Raw genomic sequence first — 26420 nt, 5'->3', positions numbered from 1 at the left:
ACTAATAATGACATTAATAATAAATACTTTTGTTTCGTTTACGAATTCGAATTAATTGAGTGCGTAAGCTGTAATTATTGAATCTGATGTTTCGGTTTGGAAGTAGATTCTATCAAGTGGAACTGGAACAAAATCGTAGTAGTTTTTTTTCTATTATGAAACAACTATGTATAAGTTAAATATATCAATGTACGAATACGAGCTCAGCTACTTTTTATCATCTATATATTGTCGTATTGTGTGATAAGCGAATAAGCCTTACGAAGGACATAAACAAATGTTCTTTTAGTGTATAGGCAAAGTTAAAAATATCTGGGGAATTTTATTTTGAAAATACATATTAAAAAATTTCAACAAACAATAAGTGACTTTAATTTTTTTTTCGTAAATGACGGAGTTCTTTTCTAACAAACAAAAAATAAATGTTATAGCGTTTAATGCGATATAGAATCATTAAATAGGTATATAAATTTAAGTTTAATCGCAAAATATGAAAGGATTTAGGCTATTTTAATCTAAAACATACATTTGTATATTAATAAAATTGAAAATTATTTTTTTTATTAAAGAAACAGTTGTCTATTTTTTACCGTCATTGTAAATTATAGCAGACCAAGCGGCTCTCGTACGTAATCTTAATAAAAAGTATGATCTGGCTGAACAGTTGAAATCCATTTCGACACAGATCGTGGTAACAGTGGAACGGTAATTACAGCGTAACATTATTGAGGCAATTTGCTTTTGGTCTTTGACTTTGACATTATAAGTAACAAAATATGTATATGTCTGTACGCATAATAAAACAAAATTGTGTCACTTTTTAAAATGTATTCTATTATTTTTCCACGGGCTTAAGTTACTTTCATATTCACTTCCATATTGATATGGCGGATTTTTATTCATATGTATTAAGACCTAGTTTTATTTCACACGTGTAATATGTTTTGGTAGGTTTTGTGCAGGCCGGTCGGGTTGGCGGCTTACTGACGGTGAAGAGATTGTTCAATACTTTTTCCAGAGTCGGTCACTAGTGTATTGGTTATGACCACTTAATACCAGACACATAATTTAGTGTCATTCAAAAAATTATATACTTAAATTCGTATGAGTGTATATGACACTACTTATATATACACATGCGACTTTTTATCTATTAGTATGTGTATTATAAAATGTTTTCAAACATCTTCTGACAGGCAAGCGTTATGAGGAAAACGCTTTATGAATATTAATAGTACATTTTGATATAGTGAGACTATCTGGGTCAACTTTTTATGTTGGAAAATGAAAGGGTTAGCACTTCCCAGGGGATAGTTAACACAATATGTTACATAATCCGTCATCAAAGTAAAAAGTTGTGAACTCTTTGATATTAACAAATATTGTGTTTATTTTAAGTCGGCTTTGGGACTGTTGTTGACAGACAGATGTTAGAATGTTTATTTTTTTTTTGGAAATTGGATTTGTACAATATTCCTTACCATTTTTGAATTTGGGTCTTTGTCAATATTCAATTAACTTATTTGTGAAAATAAAAAAAAGAACCATAGAGAATGGCAAATAAATAATTTCATAAAAACAATGCGATGCGTTAAGTAATCTCAACCTTTCTTTCTTAGCTGATCTGCTGATGTCGATGAAATTATTAGAGTAGATCGAGGAAGCATCTGAGCCGGAACAATTTGTGATCTAAGAGTTATTTGAAAGTGAATCACGGAAATGACGATGTGTAAAATGAAATAAAACCGTTACTTAAAAATTTTAATACTATAAAACTGTGCTTATTTGTCTAGTGAACGGTAACACTTAATAATAACTGGAATTATACAGAAATGTGATTGTGCTTAAAAAAATAAAGTTATATTTACTGAAATGGCTACCTGGGTGTGGTTGGCTGCTTTATTCTGCGGATGTCAGGCCGCAGTGTTGCCACCACCTTGGGCTGATGTGAGGAGGAATCCTTGCGCTGCTCATCCGAGAGGATGGCTGATGCTGTATTGGCCATCGGATGGAAAATGTTATACTATATACAAGGTAATTTTTTAAATTGATTCACTTTATTCTTTAATAAGGTTGTATGAACATTTTTTTGCATATTTTATAATCTGTAGCAGTGGACTGTAAAGGTATTCTGCAAGAACAAAATAGCTATTCAACGAAGAACACGATCGTTAAATGTCAGAAAGCTGTATACGACATTGACGTAAACAATTGTAATATTAAAGGATACACATTTTCAACCCTGACACTGGCAGAATTGTCAACCTATTGACAGAAGCCATAAACATAATAAACAATAATAAAAAGATACACACATTAAAATTGCGTATAACCTCAGGTCAGTTTCGATATTTGAATAGCACTGCAGTATTAATGTTAACCACAGCAAAATATTCTTCGAATAATTTATAACTAGCGACCCGCCCGGCTTCGTATGTGTGCAATAATATTTATTGGCTTACAGTTGCTATTAGAAAGCCCATGTGAACTGCAAATACGGCAAAACGCTGTTAAGTTATCTGATAATTTTCAATTTACCGCGCGTTTTTTAAATTATTCTTTCCGGAAGAACCTTCTACAGAGAATTAGAATACTTAAAAAAAGAAAAGGAATAAAGGAAAAGTCGTTCCAAGTTATGATCAAGGGAAATAAGAACTCCTTGATATTAATATATTAGTTTATTTTAAAAAGCGTTGTAATATTTCAAATAAAGAGTTCTATATTAGAGAATATCTTGGTTTATACTTATGATCGTTGGTAAATATATTAATGTTTAATTGATAAAACATTGCCGATTATGGGATTTAAATTGCTACATCGCATGTGCCTGTAATCATCGTATAACCTTTCACGACGGAATACAATAACAATATATATGTATGAGTGTGTGAGTATGTGTATGGTATGGTAGTGTTGAGAATTTATGACTATTATACACGTTTGAATTTGTGATTTTGTACAATTGGATTTTCTCTCGCCCTATAAGGTTGTTTGCTCACTCGATTTCATATAACTTATAAATATATATAAAGTGTGTCGGTTTCTTTGGTACGCTCTTTAGCTTAAACGGATTTATGTATTTCTAGATAAGAAGTCTAGTAGATTTGGTCATGTAGTGACAGGTATGTGATATTTCAAGAACACTAACATGGAGGCTGTACAGTGTGGATATTATATTTTCAAGGGAACAAAATCAATTTTTTTGTACACAACAAAAAAAATTGATATTGTAAAACTTCTTAAAGTACTTAAATAACTTTTTACGTATATTTTTATATACGTAATAAGTTATTTATTTTATTAATAAGTATCTATACTAATATTATAAATGTGAGAGTAACGTTACGTTTAACGAGCGCCTGCCTGTCAGTCTGTCTGTCTGTTTGTATGTCTATCTTTAACGTTTTCCAGGCCAAACGACTGAACTGAACTTGTTGAAATTTAATATGAAGTGAACTTGAACTCTAAGGAAGGATATAGACTACTTTAGCGCGAGCGAAACCGAGGATGACAACTAGTCGTGTTTAATTTTAGAATATAAAAATCATTTATTATTATAATGCCAATATCATCAACGATTGGGAAAAAACATGTATAAAATGTATGAAGAGACAAACAGGATATAGACAACTTAAACAGGATATAGAGAACCCTTGACAAAATATTAGGTCGAATTTTGTTAAGCGTTTGACATATAATGTCGCAAAAGCGGCTTAAAATAAGTATATTAAAATTTGATAACGGTCCAGTCGGCTTTTTCATGAGTTAAGGACCGTGACCGATCGATTGCTTATACACCGTCTCTCACTGACCCACTGAACTTATTTTGCTCATTTCATAATGTGTCCGATATGCAAACATTTTGGTAAGTGATAAGAGATTCGATGATAGTGTTTGATTACCAAAGCAAAATAATGTTGATAACATATTTTAATAATATCCTTACCTCCATAGAGCTGAAATGGCTTAGTGGTTAGAAGGCGTGTATCTTAACCGATGATTGCGGGTTCAAACTTTGGCAAGCAACACTGAATTTCTATGTGCTATAATTCATGTCATGTTCAGAGGTGAAGAAAAACATCAGGAGAAAACCTGCCTGTGTATTATTTCAATGTAAGTCTTCCATATGCCACCAAACTGCCGCAGCGTGGTATATTAAGCTTTAAACCTTCTCCTCTAACGGAGAGGAGTCCTTAGCCAAGCAGTGGAACACTTAAAGGTTACTTTATAATATCCGATTAATATCGGAATCCGAATAAATATCCAATTGTGAAATTATCTTTTATAATATTCTGGAATTAAAAATAGGTACCGTAAAAATCGTGTATGAATCGTGTTAGAATGTTGACAAGAATTCTAGCAGCATTTACTTTTGATTTACAATTTAGATTCTCTAGGTGAAAAAAATTGTGTTTATAATTCACCTTGTGCTTGGCGGTTAAGGAAAACATCGTGAGGAAACCTGCATGTGTCTAATTTCAACGAAATTCTGCCACATGTGGAAGTCTTTAGAAAAGTTACGTGGGGTTCCTAGCAACTCAAATGGCCGTCTTTGGCGTGGATCGGAGAGGCCGTGGGATCTTGTTGATATAACGCATCCATGGTCCCTTCCGTGCTGTGCTCCGCTTGTGGCTCGGCGAAGCTCTCCTCACGGCCGTCTAAAACAGGACACGCCAGGTCCTTACGCATCCATGGCCCCAGGGTCACGTCCTATCTCGTAAGCGTATTGTGTAGCGTGTACTTTTAGGTATAGATCTGAAAAATATAACTGCATAGATTAAGTTCTAAAGGAAGGTGGAACAAAATAACTTCACCAACCTTCAAAACGTAGTTTATTTGCGAATCCATAGTTAATATCATAGATTATTTAAGATTTCGTCAAATGATATCGCGTTAAATCAATTTTAAAGTTGTTTATTTTGTTGTTTATGTTGTTTATTTTCTTGTGGTTGAAATAGACTATAGTTTAATACTTTACTGACTTTGAGTAGATAAACGCTCGTAACAGACATTTCCATGGAAATATTCAGTAAGTATTTCTGTACACGTATTATGCTTGTTTATAATATAATTAAGAAGAAATATGTAAATATGGTTTACAGTTACGGAGATAGTTCACGTTTACGTAATTTTCGCTTCAACATTACATTTCCGAGGTAATAGGGTTGTTTTTATCTTCCGTTTGATCTTATGCCCTTCGTAATAAGATTTAAAATGTCTTAACGTTTGTTCTTTACACAAGATATTATTTTTACACGCACACGAGACGTTAACGCAAAAAAATACAAGTTTATGTTTTATGTAAATGTGTTTACTATCTAAAACGATGTCTAAAATAAGTTTTAATTTATTTTTATTCGTGGACTTTAGTGTAATAACGAAATAACTTGGATGATATATTATACATTTTTCTATTATAATGTGCAAAAGTTATTTAAGTATTATTTCATACATATATGTATGTATACGGGTTCGTTTTTTTACTTATTCTAAGCGTTCGTACTCTACTCGTTCGTTCGTTCGTACTCTTTGATTTGAAGTTTCTTGGTGATTTTTTAGTAGTTTCGTGAAGATCTCTAGCATGTTATTAGTAAAGTAATATATATAAATGCCCCACTTCTGGGCAAAGACGTTGGAACTTATTACACTTGACTTCTTCAATGCTGATAAGCATACCTGGTCGAAATGATTTATTTATCGTTCATTCATCTAATAGTTTCAAGTTGCCCTTAATTAACGCGAATTATGCACATACAAAGAAAATGTGCTTAATATCTTCTTAACCTCATATTCAATGAGCTATCCTAACCTACACCGTTGGTTGCCTGGAAGAGATCGCTAAGTAGCGATAAGGTAGCCAAAATTGTACGCGTCTTTTATTAAGGCTATATCTATGTTGTATTTATTTATTTTCTCTGTGTGGTGCACTAAAGTATAAACTAACCCACATGTGTTGTAGATTCATTCATTCACCACCATTTGGCATATGATTATAAAAAATAAGTGACGTATTAATCGAGTATGACACTGCAACGTATGCTGAACATTAGCTAGAATATAATTAAATTTACTTTAAATTTAGAATTTTGTTTTTCAAATAAGATTAAAATCATTTTCAATCAAAATAAATACATTTTCATTTCTTTAGAGATATTGTTATGAACGGCCTTCATATATTAAAAGGGTTCGCCTTCGCCTAAAGGTTTAATGGCAAAGAATGCCTTCTGGCATTAAGTCCACCTTTTGTATCAACTACAATGAGGTGGTTAATATATTTTTAAAATAAATAAATGTAAAAAAATATATTTTCTTGTGATGAGGACTTAATTAATTACATAGTTATTTTCCAAACAATAACGACCAAGAATGATAGCAAGACTGCTTGCACCACGCCGCTCTGGCTACTGGGTCACCTGATGGTAAATGGCCACCACCACCAAAAGACTGTACTGTGAGAAATATTAATGATACCTTACATCGCCAATGGGTCACCATCTTTGGAAATTAAGATGTTATGCCTCTTGTGCTTGTATTACTACAATTATTTAGTCTACTATTGGTTTAGTCACCCTTCAAACCGGAAAACAGCAATACTGATTACTGCTGTTTGGCTAAAGAATATCTGATGAGTGGGTGATACCTACCCAACAGGCTTAAAAGCCCTACTACCAAGAAAATAATACAGAACTACTTCGCTTAACTACTTATCGAATCAAATCAAAATATATTTTGTTCTATCTAGACGGACTTTCATAAAGCCCTACCACAAAGTAAAAATTTTATAAAGTACTTTGTTATTGAGGAATTTTATATCGTAATCGTTGCCGTTATCGTGTCGCCGTGTTTGTAAAAGACTTGATTATTCAGGTTCAAGGGTCGCATTATGCAAGTCATACCCGATCGTAGGCAGAGATAAAACTAGACACCCATTTTATATGTTGCTGAGCCTTAGGAACGTTTATTACGAATATTATTTCTCGTAAGTTTAAGATAACATGTAACATTGACGGTGTTTTTGAATATTTTTATTATTCGTTTTCGTACTAGTTTAATTTATTCACTCACTAAGTCGACTCCCTACAAGTTAAATTATTTCTGTCAATTAGTAACACGCGTTTTACAAAATGTTAACAGCGACAATAGAAATTAGATTATATTATTAATATGATTATTTAAAGTGGAGGGGCGCGTCTCCGTGAGTGAATACTATATGGAAAAGTGGAAATAAAATCTACCAATGGGAATATGTGAGTAAGGAGATATGAAACAGATAACGATTACACTGTAAAAGTTTAAAACGTATTGATATTGATGTTCACTTCGATTTCAGCCACAGCAGCAATTCTCAACGAAAACCTCTCCTTGAATGATAGCCATAAAAAAGAACTGGCGGAGTTAATATAGTTCGCAAACATTGGTACGTTTTCATTTCTCTTCATTTCATAATCAGCTTGGACGATAAATCCGACGCGATTGGGAAGAGTTCATGCTCAGGACCAAGGGCTTTAGGTGCTTTCTGAGGCGGAGTATAAACAGAAACTTCCAGAATCAGAACTGCTACAAAGAATTTCGTGATGGAAAGACCGATAAACTTTTTTAAATGGCCCACTGTTTGACTATCCTTATAAGCTACCCATGTTATATTAATGAGATGTTTGTCCAAACTAAAATAAGAGAAGGTGATGCTAAGCCTATTCAGTCTTTTCGAACCAGTCCTACAATACGTATAAACCTACATCGTTCAGTAAATAACATTATTCATAACACTCTTTAGTCTGCATTTTATAGTGGCCGTCTCTGTGTATAAATCTTCCACATTTTTCGGAATCAGTCTAAATATAATTTCAACGACGTTAGGGTTTCGGGTCACGTAGAAACGGTAACCGTATAAAAATTTTTATTCACCACGTGCATCGCTTAATAGCAGATTAAATCAGTTGTCAAAATAATTATTCATACAAATCTTATCTTTATTCAAATGCAGTAGTGGCTACAATTTGTTGAATTTCGTTAGAGCTCTCTCCGTCTTGACTTATATATGATTTCCGCAATATTATACTTGAACGTAGACGTTTGTGTAATTACACAAATATGTAACGAAATAAATTAGTTGCTTATGTTGAAGTTTGGGCAAGCAACACCGAGTTTCCTTGGGTTTAAATTGTGTCTATAACTCATTGTGGGTGGCGTTGAGGGAAAGAATAGTGAGGAAGTCTACATGTGGTGGAAATGGCGCATTTTCAGGCATTGGAACATTGACTGGCTGTTACTTTATTTTATAGATGTATACATCTAAAAATTAATTTCTTAAATGGCATAATATACATGTGTATTATACTGTTATTGTACATCTTATATCTTATTGTACACCTACAATTTGCAGTGCAATTATCTGGGCGTTTAGGAGTCATATTTTAATTTCAAAGTGTACAAAAAAGTTAATTGTATATTGTTTATTGGGTTTAAGAATTAAAAAAAATTCAAAACCTTTTTTTTTTAGAATTAAATAGTGAGTGCAATATTTGATTTCAGAAAGGACATCCGTGTCCAGACACTCAAGAGCTGAGTCCAGGGCGCCTGGGTGGTCGGACGGTGGCAGAGTGCAAATGCCCGCCAGGTACCGCACAGCTCCCACACACCAAAACTTGCCACAAGCTGTTCCAACGTGGTCCTTGCCGGCACGGAGAATACTTCGCTCCTGTAGAAGAGTCTTTTAACATGCGAGGGTAGGTAAGCATCTGGACTCCAAGAATTATCAATAAATATACATTTAATTGGTAATTAGTAGCATCGTATCAGACTATTTTTAATTTTTTTAAATAATGTCTTCATCATAGGAAGTTTATCACAATATCTAAACCTTTTTTACTCTTTTCTTTTATTAATCTCTAAAACAATGTTTTTAAGTCATATAGGTCTAAAGAACTCTTGAAATAATGTAAAGGACTTGAGAGTTTATTTCATCGGTTCTTCTCAGGTCCGAGGTGTTTATTTCCGAATCGGTGGTAGAATTTTGACTACAAATACCCAAGTGTAATGCTTTTATATTGAATATATTATTTTTTAGTTTTGACTTCTGAAATATGCAATAGAATTTTCTTTAACGCTTTTTGTAATCACATTTCAATTAATGAATCTATCTATAGATCTGATAATAAACTGAAGATGTCCATGTAATATCGTTGAGATTTTTCGTGACATCATCAATCGTTTTACCAGAAAAAATAAGGCCAAGAATTACCTGAGGTTATGACTAATCCACTTCGCTTTATATTCCAGTGAACGTCAAGGTATGTGCGTGAGGCCACAGCAGTGCGCTGACAAGACCTTGCTCTATTGGCCGCCCGATGGCCGTTGCTACTATAGACTAACCCAGGGTCCATGTTATCCTGGAACTATATTGGATTTGGGAGATGATGGTCTTGCAAATTGCACCGTAAGTCATTTTGCCTTATATATGTTGTAATCTATTTATAGCTAAGCTTATTACACTTCAGTTTTATTTCTAATAGGAAGTTATTGTCAGGGTCCGATTTAAAACAAGTGATATGCAAATTTTATCTTTAGGCTAAAGGTGTAAAGCCTAAATATAAAATAATATACTATAAGTATATTGGTATAGTTATATAAGTTTGCTGTTCATTTTTAGCATATTTTGAGAAGAAATAAAATATATTAATATGGGACTGCATTTATTCGACTTATAAATCTTACTAGAATATGATTAAGTTCTGATGGACATCGATCGAAGAGTCGAAGCGGCAAAATAGCTAAATTATATATATTGTTTGTGGAAAATAAATCATTATTGTATTTAGCTTAAAATTGCGTCTAAGTTAATAGAGTCTCCTTTAAATATTTAAAAATATACATATTTTCCAGTGCGCACCAGATAGTTCACACTACTGGCGAGCAGATGGCGGATGCTATGCGCACTATTCTAAAGGGCCTTGTGAGCGAGGCCAGCTGTTCCTACCTGGTGCCAGGTGTGGCTGTGAAGCTCACCTACCGCATTATCATAATGCCACTCAAGGATGTTATGAACTTGGTGAGCCAGCTTCCAAATACTTATTGTATGTATTTTTTTGGTTGACAGCGAAAGTATTTTAAGTTCAATGCTGATATTACGAGTATATTATACTTTTGTGTGAATAAAAATGAAAATACATCTTTTATTATTAAATTTCAGATTCGCTTGGTCCTTGTCCTAAAGGCCATGTCTTTGCCATATTCGAAATTACCGGGAATGGGTCACGTGCCGAATGCAAATGTAAAAACTTCCACGCTCGCGCGGATGACGGAGCTTGCTATCGACTTTACACAAGGGGCCCGTGCGGTCAAGACGAAATGATCTCTAGAGGAGGACGTTGTGTTAAGGTAAATATGATGAGTTAAGTTTAAAATTTATTATAAAAAAGTCTATTATCGGGAATACTTAATGCATCTCGACAAGCAGATAATTTAGATCGTTTTGATTAATATATCAAAAGTATGTAAAAGTGAGTTATATTTCGAAAAAAGGGACGTAACTGGAATGTACCTTCTTGTAAAAGAATCTTAATGTACTACGTTCGACTAGAAGTACTACATTCAAATCATATTTGGATTTTTTTGCTACGTAGATTCGTTTGCGTGTTTTGTCTCTCGTTGATGAACATAATATCTCCATACCGACCTTTTTCGCATCAGCGAGGGGAAATTAAATTTTATTTATTTGGTTATTATGAATTATTGAAAATAAGATATTTTGACCAGTTACGATTGTTGCAGCCGTAGATGCCAGTAAAAGGCAATTGACTTAACACATAACATTAACAGCCTGTAAACTTCCCACTGCTGAACTAAGGCCTCCTCTCCCTTTGAGGAGATGGTTTGAAGCATATTCCACCACGTCCAATCCACCTCCAATGCGGGTTGGTGGAATACGCATGTGGCAGAATTTCGTTGAAATTAGACACATGCAGGTATCCTCATGATATTTTCCTTCACCGCCAAGCACGAGATGAATTATAAACACAAATTAAGCACATTAAAATTCAGTGGTGCTTGCTTGGGTTTGAAATCATTGGTTAAGATGCACGCGTTCTAACCACTTGGCCATCTCGCTCCTGGTAACTTACTTATAACATTTTTATTAACTAAAATTACAATTAAAATTACATAACTAAAGATAGGTGATTCCCTACCGAAGTGAAGTAAGAGAATGGTTACCACAATCGGGGCGGGCGCTGCGGTGGTTGCATTCCGTTGACTCCAATATTTCACCCGAAATAATGTTGAAATCTTGCACCTTGTGCGGTACAGAGAAATAAAGCTGGGCACACTTGGGTTTCTAATATTAAAATATACTGAGTTTTTATCTTCGTATAAAGTAAAGTTGGAGGCACACCGATACCATGATGTTAGTTTAGTGTAACAGGCCCTGTCGCACTAACAAATACAAGAAGACATCAGCATTGATACAATAAGTGTATTATACTTTTTTGGGTGAGTGAAGGGACGGAGTGTGCAAGTGAAAAACATATTAGATCTAATGTTTGATATTGTATTGACGGTTTACACTTTTTGAAAAGGATAAGTGCATCCATCTAACCACTTCTTAAATATGTCGCTGTACACTTCTTAATGATTTAAGAAGTGTAAACTGTGCTAAAGACCACTGGATAGAACTGTAATTACTTATTGGCCTAGTTGCTGTAAATAATAAAAAAATTGCATTATATTTCCAGGTGCCATGTGGGCGCGGTCGGCTGTACGTGCCGGAGCGGCGGCGCTGCTACCGAGCGGGCGCCGCGGAGCCTTGTCGCGCGGGCGAACATCTCGCCTTCGACTTCGACGCTCGCCCTGCACTGGACGGTCTGAGCCACAATGGCGTTTGTGTCTGTGGAGCTACTGGCCAGCCTTGTAATCGACGGGAGGTGAGTGAATGCGGCTGAATTTGTAAGACTAATTATGTTATCCAAAAAACAGGTGCCTAAGTGAAGTGAATGTGAAATGTGGGAAATAAACTTTTTTTTGTTGCTATCACTGAGCATTTGTCAAAGAGCCAAGATATCCAAGTGGCTGAAACAAGTGACCTTACGTGACATGAATTTTAACCGAGAATTATGGGTTCAAACCCGGTCAAGCGGCAGTCAGTTTTCGTGTGCTTCATTTGTATGTTATTCACTTCGTACTCACCAGTGCAAGAAAATATCGTGAGGAAACCTGTACGTGAAAGATGAAATTTTCCAGATGTATATTTAACTAGTTTAATTCTAATATATTTTTAAAGATATAACGAAAGTAATAAATACACCGGTACACGGTTTTTTATTTTATTAGTTGCTTAATTTTATAAACCTTATAATGCTGAGGTTCAAATTTAAATCAAAATCAAAATTGACATAAAATTCCCATTTACATCAGTCAGTGACAGTTAGTGACAGACATTTTATTTTTAATTTTACGCGGGAAACAATCATGTATTAATTTCTAAGACATACGAATAACGTTCTGAAATCGATGATACTTATTTTTATTAAATCAGATACAATAAAAAATATGTATTGCTAATAAAAGTTAACAGGGTTATCATTTCTCTTTTGATTTAAATTAAATAAGTATTTAACGATGTTTCTATTTTCTTAGGTTGCAGCTTGTTCTGCTCGCAAAGGCGCAGTCGTGTTCAATGGAGCATGCCATATACAGCACACACAAGGGCCTTGTTCTAAAAACTCGTGGCTCGTTAAAGACAGTAAAGAGCAAGTCACTTGTCAATGTAGACCTGATGTCAGTGACTGTTCCACTAAATTAACAAACAGTTGACAAAAACATGTAAGAAATGGACATTATTGGTTTTAACTTGAGCTTTGTAAGCCATATTTTATGATTAGTGGATAAAATAAATGCTATTATATAATGTGCCTTAAATTGTTCAGAAATAATGTTGGATTTCGGCTTTGATGATAAATTTCGTTTGAAGACTTCTTTGTTCGCATGACAATGGACCTGGCATGAAGCATGTTATTTACAAGCCGAATAAAATACGAAGAAAAAATTGGTACATACGAAACGTTTTAATTATAATATTTAAGGAATGGGTGGAAGGGGGATATATTTATTTATGGTGTTATGTGTTACAACAAATATTTTTGTAGTGCATATATTATATGTAGCATAATATCTGTATACTTCTAGCTGACGTGAAACATAAACATTGTGAAACTTTGGTTTACATTGAGATCTTGAATAAACATACACTACTGTAAAAATCGAAGCTGGAGATCACTAAAATCAAACCAACTACACAACTACAAAGATCACAAAGCAAATTTAAAATTGATAACATTTTTTAGTGTTTTGTGAACTTTAGAATTTCTCGCTTTAATATTCTTTTTTGCTATGAGAAAGAGCCAATGAGACAACGCATGTAGCGTCATATTTATGGCCCGTCCCCTGGAGAGCAGTGTCAGTCCATCAGGTCTTTTTCTATCATCGCGACTATTGAAATTCAATAATAGCAGAAACGTCAAAGTCGGCAAGATCCCTATTTTTTATATAAAACGTATTTTATATAAGTTTTATTATATAAGCCGTGGATTTAAAAAAGTATATAATAACAAACTTCTTTCTTGCAATTTTGTTACAATTGTCAGTTTTATATTATATTTAGTATACTAAAATTGTGGACAAAATTTCAACGAATCCGTTGAATAGTTAAAAAAATATTTTTAAGACTTGTCCTACACATACTAAATAGATAGAATTATCACGAAAAAAGGATTATATAATTAACTTTAGGAACTTTGTACGAATATTACTCGTACGAAGTTAAGACAGGCAGTTCTATCAAATGTCTTTGGAACAGTTAATGTATTTGAATAATGTAAATAACGCTTATTTATAGATTTCAGAGAAATTCAATGTTTGTATAAAGTAATCATCTATTTTGGTACGATCCAATGTTTGAATACCACATTACCGACGTTATTTAAGAAAGTTATTTGTAACTGGAGGTTTTGATCTCGAATAGTTTATTAAGAATACAAATGTATTTATTATATTTTATTTACAAATATAAGTAAAGCTCTATTTCGAATTAATATTTGTTTTTATTTTTTCCATATATTTTACCTAATAGGTATTATTCGGATATTCGGAAGTTACAGAGATTTAAAATAAATAAATAAAATCGAAAGTAAACAATCTATATTATCTATATTATTAATATTATAAATACGAAAGTAACTCTGCCTGTCTGTCTGTCTCGCTTTCACGCCAAAACTACTGGACCGATTTAGATGAAATTTGGTACACAAATAGTCTAGAACCTGAGAAAGGAAATAGGCTACTTTTTTTCTTTGGAAAAAGTGCTGTAAAGGGTTGAAAAGGGGGATGAAAGTTTGTTAGTTGTTGAAAGTATTGTCTTTTTTAGAACTAGAAGCACAAAATTTATATTTTAGGCTGTACATTATTAAACTAACATATCATGACACCCACTAAGGAGGGAAGTTTGGAATTTCTACCCCTAAAGTGGTAAAATAGGGGTTGAACGTTTGTATGGAAGTCTGTAATTTTTTAAATTAAAAACATGAAACTTTTTTTTTGGGATACTGGGAACCGGATTTAAGCTTTTCTGGATATTTTACGCCTAAGGGTAGAAAAAGGGATTGACATTTTATATACAGGTTAGTCTGAAAGTCCGTCATTTTTAAAGTTAGAAGCGTAGTTTTATTTTTGGGCGATCGATTAAAAATGAGTAGATACGAATTTATACGTTTCTGTATATTTTAGGATTAAGGAGGGAAATTGGTTTAACATTCCGTATACAGATTAGTCTGGAATCTGACATTTTTGAAGTTAAAAGCTAGAATTTGTATTTTTGGGATACCGATTAAAAATTAGTAGATAAGTATTTAAGCGTTTCTTGATATTCTACCTATAAGGGATGAAAGTATTTAAGGAAGTACATCATTTTTTAAATTGAAAACATGAAACTTTTTTTTTGGATATTTTACACTTAAGGAGGGAAATAGGGGTGACATTTCGTATATATGATATTCTGGAAGATCGTCATTTTTGAAGTTAGAAGCAGGAAACTTTATTTTTGGGCTACTGACTTAAAATGAGTAGATATTTATTTAAGCGTATCTCTTGATATTCTATCTCGGAGGGGGTGAAATACACACCAATGTGGTATACAAAGAGGTCTTACATAAATGTAATATTTTAAGTTCATTTGTAAATATATTTATATTCTACGATGACGACCTCCGTGGTCGGGTAATGTGTACACCGGTTTTCATGGGTACGCCACTCTGAGGTCTCGGGTTCGATTCCCGGCAGATTCAATGTAGAAAAAGTGCATTAGTTTTCTATGTTGTCTTGGGTCTGCGTGTATGTGGTACCGTAGTTACTTCTGATTTTCCATAACACAAGTGCCTTAGCTACTTACATTGGGATCAGAGTAATGTATGTGATGTTGTCCAATATTTGTTATTTATTTATTCTACGCGAGCGAAGCCGCGGGTAACAGCTAGTTGATTGAATATTTTATAATTAATATAAAATATTCAATCAACAGTGTTTGATGTAAATTGGTATTATATGATATTAAATATTTTTACTACAATTTTGTTTCATTTAATAGTTCTTATTTTAATCGAACTTGTTGATTTATTTCATTCCTCATCTTGTTATCGATGGTATTAAATTTTAATACTGCTTAAAGGCATAAAGCAATCGAAAATAAGCTTATGCAAGGTAAGATGTGTTTAATTTATCATTTTATTTATATCAAATAATGATTTTTTATTAATAATTGCATATGTGCTAAGGGTACTCATTTACCCTACGTAATGGACAAGTGGCCCTGATGGTAAGTGGTCACCACCTCCTATAAACAATGGCGCTTTAAGAAATATTACCCATTCCTCGTCAATGCGCCATCTAACTTGAGAAACAAGATGTTATGTACCTTGTGCCTGCAATACTGAGTACTGCTGTTTGGTGGTAGAATATCTGATGAGTGGTTGGTACCTACCCAGACAGGCTTAAAAGCCCTACCACCAAGAAAATAATACAGAACTACTTCGCTTAACTACTTATCGAATCAAATCAAAATATATTTTACTCAATTAGGCTTTTAGTAGCAATTTTGAATCATCTTTTACCGAAATTTAAAGGTTATTCGGAATGTAGATACTTCTGTGAATGATCAGGAATAATTCAGTATTACTCTTAACTAAGAAATAGAGTTATGTCAAACAAATACAAATATATTGATAAAATATATCGTGACTTAAAGTGAACAATTACTAGCCCCATGATTTTTATTTCCTATATAATCTTGTGTTGAATAGTAAGAATTATTTATTAATAATGTATTTTTAACAAACGACATGACTCCCAAAGTTATATATTTATATAATAATTTAAAACTAAGATATAGCACCAGCAGTCGTAAACATTTTTGAAGGATTTTAGGATAAGGAAACAATATATTTATTTATCCTTTAATTATCTTATAAGTATTCTTATCTTATAACAATTATATTACAGTACAAAAATAGACAAAAAATACAAACTAATTACGTGATGTTTGGCTTAATGTAGCTTTTATAATACAGTCATGGTTTTCTCGTCCTTATTTGTCCTTTAATTTTGTCTGTGATTTTCCTGGAAAAGAAGTAATATATTTTAAAATGTCATCATCGTCGTTTTTGAATCATTTTATAGAATTTAGTTATGTAAATGCAGATATTTTATTAAATCTTCCTTATTGTTCGGCTTAAAAAATGTTGTTGTCCCCTGATGATTAACATGTGTTCATTATATTGTTCGAAAGTTTCTACGTGATGTACAGAATAAAAAACCAAACCAATAGATAAAACTTTAATAATATATGCAAAATGTTAATAATATAAGGGGAAACAAATGTCTATACATTGCATAATAATTAATTGGCGAAAATAAATTTAATTGGGACATGACAAAACAGAGTTTAAAAAGCTGCTACAATGTACAATTATTTTTTTATAATTATTGTTTTTATTTTCATTGACTCGTTAGTCTAGTAGCTTGATATAAGAGCACAGATCCCGAGGTTCTGGGTTCCAGGTCAGGCCGTTAATAAATAATTATGTTTTTTTGTCGAAAAATTCTTTAGGACATTAGAAGTGTATACACTCCCATGCCTCGGAAAGTACGTAAAACCATTGGTCTTGAGGAACTCTTTTTGGTCGTGTTGGATTTGCCATCAATTCATCAATCAATCGATTCAATAGATAAATTGCATTTGGCTTAAAAATGATTACAATATTGAATCCATACGTAGTATACGCAAAGTAATGAAACGTGTATTATGACATATTGACTGTATTCAAATGATAATTTAATAAGGAAATTTCGTCAAAATATTACGAAGATTGACTTAAAGCACTCTATCCACAGGATTGCGCAGTGACTTATTTTTGATTGGATACTATGTTGACTCATAAATTCGTTACACAGTGATATTGGTTTCAGTTTGCAAGGCAACAACAAACGGAACGACTTTGTTGATTATTTTATAGCTAAATCATGTTCGTTTTAACTTTTGATATTCTCTATATAATGTTTGTAATCAATATCGATTTTAAGATAGATAGACAGATCTACTAATGGTCGACTTACAGAATAACAAAGAGAAAATAAAGACCAAAAAAGACTAAATTTTCAGACTAAATTTAAAATTTCCTACTTCTTTATTTGATGGTAAAGTACTCAAGTAATTTTAATGTAAGAGTGTGCTGTACACGCACGCAAACACACATACTTGAAATTTCTTGTATTGTTGTGGCTTTAGCTCGGACTGCATAGAATTACTTTGACTTTTGTTTGAGTGAAACCGCATTGTTACATAGCACAAGAGAAAATTCCATAATAATCGAACTTAATGAGGTATCTTAAATAAAAGTATTTAATTTGTTTGTACTTTCAAGTTTCAATATTAATAGTAATTTTACGCTTTTTATGAATCGCTTGTTTTCGTATTTAATGTTACTTTTTTTTATAAATATATATTATGTCGTTTCGAGCTCTTTCCTTAGAAATGAACACAGTAGCTTATATACTTACCGAAATATATCCTATACACTTGGTTAAAAGGCATCTCAATTGCCACCGTCGTCAAAATTGATACCACCAATATGACCATCATTTCCGGTATTTGGATCTGAGAAAATTATATTAAAAGAGAACGTTAACAAAATGTTTATTTTAAATTATGACAGACAAGCTAATTGACAGAAACACTTGCATATATTTAGTAAAACAGATGCGTTGAAAAATCCGACAAAAATTCAGCTTGCAAATATAACAACAAGTTTTCCGATAAAACGAGAATATGTAAGGTTATTATCAAATTTACTTACAAGAAGCATTGGTGTGTAGTATTCAGAATGTCTTTGGATTCCGACATTGTAGAAGAATATCGGGAACTGGGTCAAGTAAACAGCGTATGCTATTTTGTTGAAGAACTTGAATATTCGCGCCTCAACGAACGCTTTTCCTGAACCTGAAAAGTAGTAATATTATAATTTTTAAATTGCATAGGTTTGTAATATTATAAAAAAAAACACTTTGCTAAATTATACAAATATTATTGTAAAACTTGAACAATAAAACTTGCAATCCATGGAGCTGCAAGTTCCATGAATACTAATGTCTAGTGAAAACAAAATATAAAATTGGAATAAAATTGTATTCAGCAGTGTTGAGTATAATAATAACCAAAAATATAGTATTCTATTCTATTATGTAATATGAACATAGAAATATACCATGTAACTTACCAGTATAATCGTTACAAATGCACCAGTGAGCGACGCACATGAACAAGCCCCAAAGGATTGGCGTGAGTGTTGCGAACATCGCAGCGGGGTAATGTTCATATTTGTAACCTTCCAGCCCCATTTGGTAGGGGCTTGCTATTGTATACGCGGCCAGCGCGAAACAAAAAGCCCAAACAAATCTCGCCTGATTCTAAAAAAGAAGACAATAACTTAACATTGGTTTAATATTTTAGACTGCATTGCTGGTCTACTGGTTAGCTTAGAAGCCTGCAGATATTGGGTTCAAACCCGGGTCGGGCCTGTAAACGGCTTTGTAGCATCAGGTATGCAAAGTTCCAGGGGTCAGCCGTAATAGTCATCCAAAAACGTTTGGATACCATCGAAGTCGATGTTACCGCAGATGATTAAGAATTCGGAGATGGTAGGTATGTTATGGACTTCCGAACGAGAACGCGGCTGCCTGTTATCGTTCGCGTGAGGCGCGATGGCGGCGGCGGAGTGGGCTTTGCGGTCTGCGGGTCATGGGTAAGGGTTTTTCTCAAGTCCCTTTATTAGTGGCCTGAGAGTTCCATATAAGTCGTAGCCATATGTCTGAGATTGAGACAAAGACGCACGCCGTGGGGAAGTTCACTCGAATCTCACACGCACGATTTTCGACCGAGCAGACAACAGTATTTGTGTGAACACCTCCACGGAATAGCACCGCTACCTGTTTTGACCTGATGGGCGTCCGTTGCTTCGGGAACTCCTACTGTCGCCTGACATCTGCCCTATTGCAAGCATCGATGGAAGCGACGTTTAGGATGGTAGCGATAACTACTGCCAGACTTGACTGATCATCTCGGTAAAACGACCAATACGAAGAAGACTACCAATGGGCCATTCGGGGTTTGATCATACAGGTGAAAATAATTGAAATGGTAGCCGAAGTTACCGTTGAGGAATTGCACGGGTAAGGAGGGTAACCACCCGTACCCAACCAGATCTAGACCGTGGCTCTCGCTTCGGTATTGCCCGTGTTTACTATTATGCCTTTGAGCGTTTACAATTTACATAATGTATTCTCTACTGTTTAACAATATAAACTTTACACCATTAATTTTAATTAGCTTTATATTAATTTTGATATATTAACCTTTCAATATTTCCATTATCCTTTTTTCAGTAAATAAATTTACAACGAGCCACGAGTGAAATTGAAATGAAAAGTAGGTATATTGGAAAGCAGTTATACTTACATCACTGAGTTTTATATGCGATTTCTTGGATTTTATGAAATAGGCCATACTAACGCCGATGAGGTAAATCGTTGCGCGGTGGGTAGGCAAAATGTATGAATACCTTGCTGCGTCGAGAAGTTTTTGAACGCTGAAAATGAAGATGTGTTTTATTTAAGTCTCAATCACACTTATAAGATATTTTTATAATTATTTATTTTCTTTTCATCTTTGTATATATTATGTCTAATAATTTTAATATAAATATCAATCTTTGTCCATAAAATAAGTTGTACACAAGGCAAGTTAATGTCGTTATTATAAAATTATACTAATATATTTTTTCTTATTAAAAACAAAATACGACACATCGCTTATAACAACATAATTTGAATTATATAATACATAGGTATTTATTTAATGCTAATTATATTAGTAACAATATCAATTTTGCAAATATTTAACAATATTAAATTTCGTTTCCTTATACAAATATAAATAAAAGTAAAATAATTTACATATATAGACGGTAATTAAAGATTTATTTTATCAAATGGTACGTGTTACTGAGTTCGGTTACGAATTAGTCATAGATATTAAAAGGGAAAACATAATATATGATAACACAGAACATAAGCTTTTGGCAATCCAAGTTTTATTATTATTAAATTGTTTCCGACATTAAAAAAACAACTCTTGTAATGTTTCTATCGTTAAAAACGTTTAATATGTTCATTTATTCTAGTAACTAGATCATTTATCTGGATAACCTCATGTGCTGGATTATCTCAGTGGTCTGAGCCTAGGAAGTGAGTTTCGTAAGGACGTTAGTGCTCCACTTGATCTCTTTCAGGTAATATAGAATTGCCTTTTACTTGTGCAAGCCCGTCTGGGTACCACCCATTAATCAGATATTCTACCACTGAACAGCAGTACTTAGTATTGTTGTATTTCGGTTTGAAGGCTGATTGAGCCAGTGTTACTACAGGCACAAGGGACATAACACCTTAGTTCCCAAGGTCGGTGGCACATTGGTGATGGAAGGAACAGTTAATATTTCTTATAGCGCCCTTATCTATGGGCGGCGGTGACCACTTACAATCAGTTGGTCAATTTGATCGTCCGCCAATCTATACCATAAAGAAAAAAAATATAAGAATGCCGTAACATCGTTCTATAAGAGTGAAGTGCTAAAAGTACACCTATGATTGCACACACACACACACACACACATGTGCTCTACTATGCCACTTGTATAAGTTGGCAGTATTCTCCGGTGAGACTAGCCTTGACCGAATTGTCAAGAAGACACCCTTATCATTTTTATTGAATATATACTAATGGTGTCGTATGACGTTTTTTCTTCAGTCAACTTTTGGTCTCGATAAACATAGTCATAAAAATATCGTTACGTAATCGTTGCATGATAGGAACAGGATATTATAGAAACATAATTACAATTAGCATATCGCAAATAGCGAAATAATTTTATTACTGTGCGAAATATTTCCAAATTACATATGTCATCTAATTATGAACAGTCAAATATAGTCAGTGTTGGTTTATAAAAAAATGTATAGGTAGATTATTAAATATTAAAAGGTGAAGAAAATAAATTAGAATAGGATCATGTATGGTTAAGGATAAAACGGCCGTGTTAAGTTCGTTTTGTAGACGTTATTTATGATCGTACAAATTTTAATGTCAAAACGTCATGATAACAATTTTAGATATTGCATATAATTTATGAACGTGACCTTCCAGAAAGATTTAAGAATGTTAAAATATATACTTAGTATTTTTTTTGGGTAAATTCTGTAATGTTAAGTAATTGGAATATATTTACTTCAAAGAGTAACAATGCCGCGACAACAAGGAATTGCACTTTAAAGATTCTTGTACATTAACAAAACATACAAATAAGTATTTGGTCTTGTATAATGGCGGCAACGGCATTGTATAGTACAGCCATTATGGTCTGATTCATCTCATCTTATTTCAGTAATAATACAAGTTTTTTTTATTTTTTATAGGTTGACTGGTTAACGGGCCACCTGATGGTAAGTTCTCACCACGGCTTATAGACACTGGCACAGTAAGAAATAGATAAACCCTTTTGTCATCAATCGCGTGTTACCAAGCTTGGAAACTTATATTATATCCCTTGTGCTTGAAGTTACCCTCGTTTAACACAACACAACAATATATAAACAGAACACAACAATAATAAGTATTGTTGTTTTGCGGTACAATGTGTGAACAGTGGTGGTAGCCTAGACGAGCTCGCCCTAGCACCAAGTATAAAGTACATCTTACTTTTTTTTTTTTAGTACAGCTTAAAGTAGCATGTCAATATTTTATGTAAAATTAATTTTATATTAGAACGACTATGTACCGTCGTATATCATCGTTTCATCCGTTTGAATTATTTCGCAGACATCAATTTGTCAAAAAAAAACTATAATAAATATTTGAATTAGATCACCATATAACCATAAACAAATTATCAATGGTGGGGTTCCCTTCCTATAGACTTTACAAGGTTACATCGGCAATTGTATTTCTAATATTAAGGCTAACGCGTGAGAATAAAACCTGTAATTATGTATAATACTATGTACCGTCATCAAAGTATTATGCGTTTGAACCCGCGTTACATGATTTTATATAATTTATTTTCAGTATAACGCGTTAAAGAATGTACATTGGTAAAAATACATCGGTAAAGAAGGCATATTATTCAATACAAGATTAAATAGATCATAAAAAAGCGTGGAGCTAATATTTGTTGACTTCCAGGCAGAATGTATTGTATACATAGGTATATAATTGTATTTAACTAACACGACTTTGTATTTTTAAATGTTGAAAAAGAGTAACTACTGAGTTTCTCGTCGGTTCTTCTCGGTGGTGAAGTGAAGCTCACTTAATATAGTTTATCAAATGTCGATTCAAATTTTCTTGATGTTTTAATTAAAAAAATGTAATACTCACGATATCCCATAATACACGAACATGCTGATGTCATACCAATAGATAGCTAGATATCTTAACACGGTTGAAGCAGCTGCAATACCGACGATGAGCGCTAGGCCCGTTCTCCTAAACTTCCAGAGTACAAACATCAGAGGTAGTGTCGCTACGTATAACTGCATGTCCATTCCTATTTGGTGGGTATGAGTTAGGCACTGAAAATATAAAATATTATTATGTTCTAATATGATTATTAATTCAGTACGCCAACGCTCTACATATTCATTTTCATGATTAATCACATGACAGCACAATAGATGATGTAAATGTATAATACAGAGGCACATGTCGGCAGTATTTTTTTTTCGAATAAAGTATACATTTATATACTTAAGGCTTACAACCTTAAAAAAACGTGATTGCAAGTTCAAAATCATGTAACTACAAACACTGGATTTTAGAGTAACGGAAAACATTTTTAAAACATGACACGTAATCATTTTACGTCATTTTTCGATCAGAAAATCGGAATTACGATTCAACGGGGAAATTATTCTAGTATTCTTGTCACCATTTTTCGCGCTCATAATTTGTACAATTCAAACAAAGAATTGAAAAATAAAAGACGAAACTATCGTCCGGTTATTTAAAAAAATGTTTTTATGATTTTTAATATAAGGTCCGACGACCAATTTTACAAGTACAACAATAATAATTATACCTTTATTTTGACAGTTGAATATCGAAGAACGTATTCTAACTAGCGTTTCGATTACGGCTTGGATAAACCTTAATTATTAAGCCACGATTTCATTAGTGTAAGTTATACCATTCTATTGTTTCTCTACAAATAGACATTTGTGGATGTAGTATCCAGTATCCATGGTGTCAGTATACAAGATCATGTTAAAATGTAACCATTATAAGGCTTCTCTCATAAAACTGGTAGAGTTAAGTTGATAGGAAAGGTAATATCTATCAATATTTCAAACAAAAACATAAATACTGATAATACTGTGTCTTATGTCAAATTACTTTTTTGTCCCATTTGCTGTCGAAACACTTGGCCCTTGGAGTAGTGGTGCAAAAAGCTTCATCAAAAGCACCTCGCCTTATTGTCTCCACTGGTTCGTTTTTACACCAGATGATCGGAATTGCGATTCAACGGGGAAATGCTGCTAGCATTCTTGCCACCATTCCACGCGGTCAATATTTATACAGTAACTATTTTTAATTCATATTTGTATATATATTTAAGCACTTAATGTTATCAATTCTTATGTCAATAAATATATGCACAAATTTAAAAAAAAAAACTCAACTTCCTCCAATTTTTCTGCAGTCTGGCGTATTTCTTTATGAAGCGGTGATAGATTGCCAATTAATTTAGCAAGTATATTGATTCCATTTAAAACTTTTCCTTTTGTGTGTGTTGTGTATGTATTATATACCTACAATATTTAGTACTACTTTCTCATATATTTTAGTGTCAATGATAGTCATTGTAAAGAGACACGTGAGCTTAGTAAAGGTTCTATTAACCGAAAACCACAACCTTCATGGAGTTATATGTTCCATTATGTTTAAGAGACAGCAGTACGATTCTGTAAGAATTCACTTCGTATCTAACTTGTGAAATATTGACAACCGACTAACGGTGATACGTGTGTCCTATACATTTTATAATCATCATAATAAATGTCGCAAGTCACATTCCGTTAATTTACTTTCTTCTTCTTCATTTTATTTTATTACTTCATTATTCTGTGGTGAGTTTCGAGTTACTTCTTAAAGAATACCTCTACGGTAACAAATGCAAAACGAACCTTGAGTTAATAGAAAAAATTAGCAGTCTGTTTTAGTGGTTGGCTAATTTAGTAACCTGCAAATTTGATATTCAACAGAGAAGAACTTGTATCCTTGTTACCTCTTCGTGCAGTCATGACTTGAAAAGTAATTATTTTTATTTGATTTGCATAGTAGGTATATAATGAATACTTTTGCACTTAACGAAGGTTGGTAGATTGGTAAATTGTCACCATCGCTTTTTTTATTCACAATGTGTCAACGTCAAACGATGTATGTTTTCTATTTAAATAACATATTGTGTTAAATGATTAATATGAACCGAAAGATTTCCTCACGCCTTTATTAAATTTAGGACTTTTCCCATAGACGATAAATAATCTGAAATAATATGAAATGAAATATTTAGGGTCAGGGAGTAGGCTTGACCCTGTGAAATATTCGCAATGGTTTGCCCCTTTTTTGTAGATACTCCCTGTCAGTGGTGGGATTAAGTATAATATTGTAATATTTCTTTATATATATTTGTTGTCGATTATATGTTTGTAGAAATAGCATAGAGTTTGAGGCTTAGTCATTCCTTGTTTTTTCTCAAAAATTATAAGGAATTACATTTTTTGATCAATATGTTCCACAGAAGGCAATCTGTTCGCTTATGTAGTGGAGTCGTTTATGTTGTTTTTTATTTTGTGTATTCCTTTAAAACGGCTTGTTGATTTAAACTTTATTATACACTAGCGACTTGCCCAGGCTTCGCAAGGGTACCTAAATTTTATTAATAAAGAAAATTACCTAACATAATTTTTCTAAGGCAGTTTCTTAGTGTCCTTGTTAAAACATCGTACGCGTCGGTCGTATGGTCATTGAAAAAAATGTTCACATACAAACAAAGAGAAAACCTTATTTAAGAAGTAAACCTTGGGCCACAGTTTTAAAAATGACTTATAAATTATCGAACATTAAAACAAAACATATTAAATAAATTTAATTTTACGTATTAGCAAATGTAAAAACTCGTATTGACACACATCTGTTGTTTTTGGGTTAAGGTAAATACGGTGAAAAATCAATATTTTACTGCTGTGTAGACCTTTTGACGGTCACACTGGGCTAAGTATAAAAAACCGTATGTAGTAACTGTTCATTTGTTTGTACAGACTTTATAAGTATGTTTACAATACATGAAAGCTACATACCCGAACTCTTGCAAATAAATAACCTAGGAGAATAATAAGCTGAAAGAGGACGTATTTCGTTAGACATAAAAATTTTACGTGGTTATCATTTGTTGTGAACTATGTATGAAATATAATGGACATATGTATAATACTTAGTGAAATGTCAATGGTTTGTGGTGACAACTTATTATCTACTCTACAAAGAAGTGACTTTCTGAAGTTTTTTTTTATTATTATTTTTAAAGAGAAGGAAGCAAACACAAAGTGTAAGGATAAGAATAAATATTTATCATCCGGATTTGCGACAACGACGATTTATTGAGAAAAAAAAAAGAAAAAAATCAATGCGGTAGCAAATTTACTGGGAAGGGTCATAAAATATTCTAAGCATTTGAAAGACCTGAGCCTATTTTACAGTAATTTATGATTCA

At 33.0% G+C, this 26420-nt stretch overlaps 2 protein-coding genes across 2 annotated transcripts in view; one reads left to right on the top strand and one right to left on the bottom strand.

The window, feature by feature from the left end:
• Positions 1-1872: 1872 nt before the first annotated feature.
• On the top strand, positions 1873-13747 carry LOC125077762. The gene is made up of 7 exons (XM_047689805.1): positions 1873-2034; positions 8533-8726; positions 9280-9436; positions 9883-10048; positions 10190-10377; positions 11730-11918; positions 12631-13747. The coding sequence occupies exons 1-7, from the start codon at positions 1873-1875 to the stop codon at positions 12805-12807; spliced, it is 1233 nt and encodes a 410-aa protein (XP_047545761.1). The 3' UTR covers positions 12808-13747.
• Positions 13748-16550: 2803 nt separating this feature from the next.
• Positions 16551-26420, bottom strand: part of LOC125077593 (nose resistant to fluoxetine protein 6) — a 45775-nt gene continuing 35905 nt past the window's right edge. Inside the window, exons 7-12 of the mRNA XM_047689551.1 lie at positions 23027-23220; positions 20054-20183; positions 18816-19005; positions 18396-18538; positions 18100-18196; positions 16551-16659 (exon numbers count right to left, since the gene is read on the bottom strand). Coding sequence (XP_047545507.1) covers positions 16628-16659; positions 18100-18196; positions 18396-18538; positions 18816-19005; positions 20054-20183; positions 23027-23220 — 786 coding nt within the window. The 3' untranslated portion in view covers positions 16551-16627. The remainder of the gene's footprint in view (positions 16660-18099; positions 18197-18395; positions 18539-18815; positions 19006-20053; positions 20184-23026; positions 23221-26420) is intronic.

The sequence above is a fragment of the Vanessa atalanta genome, chromosome 4, assembly GCF_905147765.1.
Source record: "Vanessa atalanta chromosome 4, ilVanAtal1.2, whole genome shotgun sequence".
Classification (NCBI taxonomy): domain Eukaryota; kingdom Metazoa; phylum Arthropoda; class Insecta; order Lepidoptera; family Nymphalidae; genus Vanessa; species Vanessa atalanta.
The sequence above is the reverse complement of the archived record's forward strand: the minus strand, read 5'-3'. Positions and strand labels throughout refer to the sequence as shown.